Genomic DNA, 2,576 nt, shown 5'->3' on the forward strand with positions numbered 1-2,576 from the left:
CAGAGGCAGGAGGATCTATGAGTTCTAGAACAGCCTGGTCTACAAAGCGAGTTCCAGGACAGCAAGAACTGTTACACAGAGAAATCCTGTCTCGAAACAAACCACCCACCCAATCAACCAACCCACCAAGGAACAAATAATGAAAAGGCTGTAGCATGCATCTTGTGGGAAGCAAAGAAAAACAGCACTAGAGAGACTATATCCCCCTCTGACCAGAGTCTGTCCAGGGAGAGTAGCCCCGTGCCCAGTGGGAAGATGACAGGTACCAAAAGCAGAGAATGTAGGTCAAAGCTGAGATTCTTCGGGGGAAAGAAAGACAAAGGAGAAAATTTTATGCTGAGAGGGATCACGGATGGTCCAATGTTGTTAGCACTTACTCTGAGAGACAGGTGTTATTTCTCCATGCTTCTAGAAAAAAATTAAATCTATGGTAAATAGAATACCCTGACCACAGGGCTTGTTAAAGGGAGAACTTGGTCAAGAATGAAGCTTCTTTTGCTTCTCTTCTTCTTTCTAACAAACCTGTAAATGTCTGAGGAAAGTAACAACAACAACAACAAAATATCCAACCCCACCCCTCAAAAATGGAAATGGGCTTAAACATGGCAAAATAACAATGAACTAAAGAAGGACAAATAACACAAAACATGAGTTTAAGACAAAAGGATGGTTGTGACACACAAAGAGGCATGGTCTCTAGTTAAGAAAGAACTTTAACAACCTGTTGGATAATCCCCCAACTTTCTAGCTGCCCCAATTACTGGAACCAAGAGGAAAGGAAAGACCTCTGAGTCACAGGATTCAATCCAGTGATGATAGCCTGGATGGAATATTTCCTACTTTGCAGAGTCCCCATCCAGCCTGTTATGGATGGATTTGCATTTATATTTGGAAATTCTTGGACCTGCCCATTATAGCAGATCCACTTCCCACTGGGTGAGGCAAGCAGTCCTATAAATAGAGTCTCAATGCTTGGTTGCAGTATTCTTGGTACGCAAGCACTGGTCTACTCCGGAGAACCTGGTGAGTCTGATTTCTTGAGTTCTTGAGAGGGTCTGCTTTTTGAGTATTCTCATGTGATGAGTTTAATTTAGACCCTGTAAGCTTGGTGAGTCCAAACTGATCATGGGTTAAATGTGACTGTAGATGAACATTTAGGAATGGAGGAAAGTCATGTACTGTGCTAGCTTGACTTGTGTTTGTTTGAGCTATAATTTGATTTCTACATGGAAAAGGAAGAAAATCGAGGAAGTTTTGATTCGAGACGAGAACAAAACAAAACATGTATTTTTCTTTTATCCATAGCTTGATGGAATACCTTTCAAAGGCTTATGTCACAAGCAGATGAGAAACCCACCTATTCTTTCAACAGCTATTTGTCTGTGTTGCTCAGTTATTCTACTTGGAATATGCTAGTGTTAGATGGGTACTGTTTATAAGAATGCCAAGGTTATGAGGATCTTCTCTTCACATAAATAGTATTACCCAGTGCTGTGGAACAGAAATACATTCTTAGGAAAAATGAGATGAGATTTAAAAAAAAAAAAAGGTTGGCTAAAGCTATTGAAAAAAAAAATGCTTAAGTAGAAGAGGAAACCCAGGACATCCTAAAATGAGAGTGGGAGTTTTTCATGTACGCACAGGTACACAGGAAGAGAAACAAAGACTCTACAGTCCCACAAGCCTCATTTCATTCTCTGCGGGGATCTCTTGTGAACACTCTCATGTAATGTCTTTCAGATCCTGAGACTTCAGCACGATGTCTTACCAACAACAACAGTGCAAGCAGCCCTGCCAGCCTCCTCCTGTGTGCCCACCTCCACAGTGCCCAGAGCCTTGTCCTCCCCCAAAGTGCCCAGAGCCTTGTCCTCCGCCTAAGTGCCCAGAGCCTTGTCCTCCCCCAAAGTGCCCTGAGCCGTGCCCCCCTCAGCCATGGCAGCCGAAGTGTCCTCCTGTGCAGCCTCCTCCATCCTGCTAGCAGAAGTGCCCACCCAAGAGCAAGTGAGACTTCAGGAGTCACCAGTAACTGGGGAAGTGAAGACAATCTGTTTCACCTACTTCCATAAAAACGGCCCCATCTTCCTTTCCAAAGCCTGTCATAGTTGCAGAAGAAACTTCTCCACTCTTCACCGTCCATGTGCCTCTGATGACTCCTGATAGAGAAGGCATTTCTCTGAGGCTGCTTTCCTGCTGTTCTCAAGGGGCTGCTAAGAATGGTTCTTCCTCAGTGTTTCAGTGTCCCAGATTCTCAGAGGGAAGAGCAGCAGCTCTCCACCCTGTGCCCTCAGAGGAGCCTTCCCAGTCTGCCTGTCACCTGGACAGGGCAGTTGCCTCTGTTGTTTCAATTCCTGAGTAAAGTGCCTTTTTGGTGATGGTCTAATAAATACATTTTTGTTGCAAAAATGATTTTGTAATATTGTATTACTATTTTGGATTATTTCCATCCTTTGGGGGAGGAATTTTAAAATTTAATTCAATGTTGTCTGAATTCAGTCATATAAAAGACTAATTCAGTATTATTTCAAATTTATGTTCTTGACCATTTAATTGTTTTGAGGACCTAATTACTTAACTTC

General features: G+C 42.9%; 1 protein-coding gene across 1 annotated transcript; it reads left to right on the plus strand.

The window, feature by feature from the left end:
• The first annotated feature begins 1,759 nt into the window (after positions 1 to 1,759).
• Positions 1,760 to 1,978, plus strand: LOC128106128 (small proline-rich protein 2D-like). Its single transcript, XM_052731443.1, has one exon. It carries the CDS (start codon positions 1,760 to 1,762, stop codon positions 1,976 to 1,978), a length of 219 nt encoding a protein of 72 aa, XP_052587403.1.
• Positions 1,979 to 2,576: the final 598 nt, after the last annotated feature.

The sequence above is a fragment of the Peromyscus californicus genome, unplaced genomic scaffold (genome assembly GCF_007827085.1).
Source record: "Peromyscus californicus insignis strain IS unplaced genomic scaffold, ASM782708v3 Scaffold_9__1_contigs__length_137607984, whole genome shotgun sequence".
NCBI lineage: Eukaryota > Metazoa > Chordata > Mammalia > Rodentia > Cricetidae > Peromyscus > Peromyscus californicus.

Bases quoted from the DNA above. Each gene is read 5' to 3' on its own strand.
- LOC128106128 (XM_052731443.1), top strand. From the start codon at position 1,760: ATGTCTTACCAACAACAACAGTGCAAGCAGCCCTGCCAGCCTCCTCCT.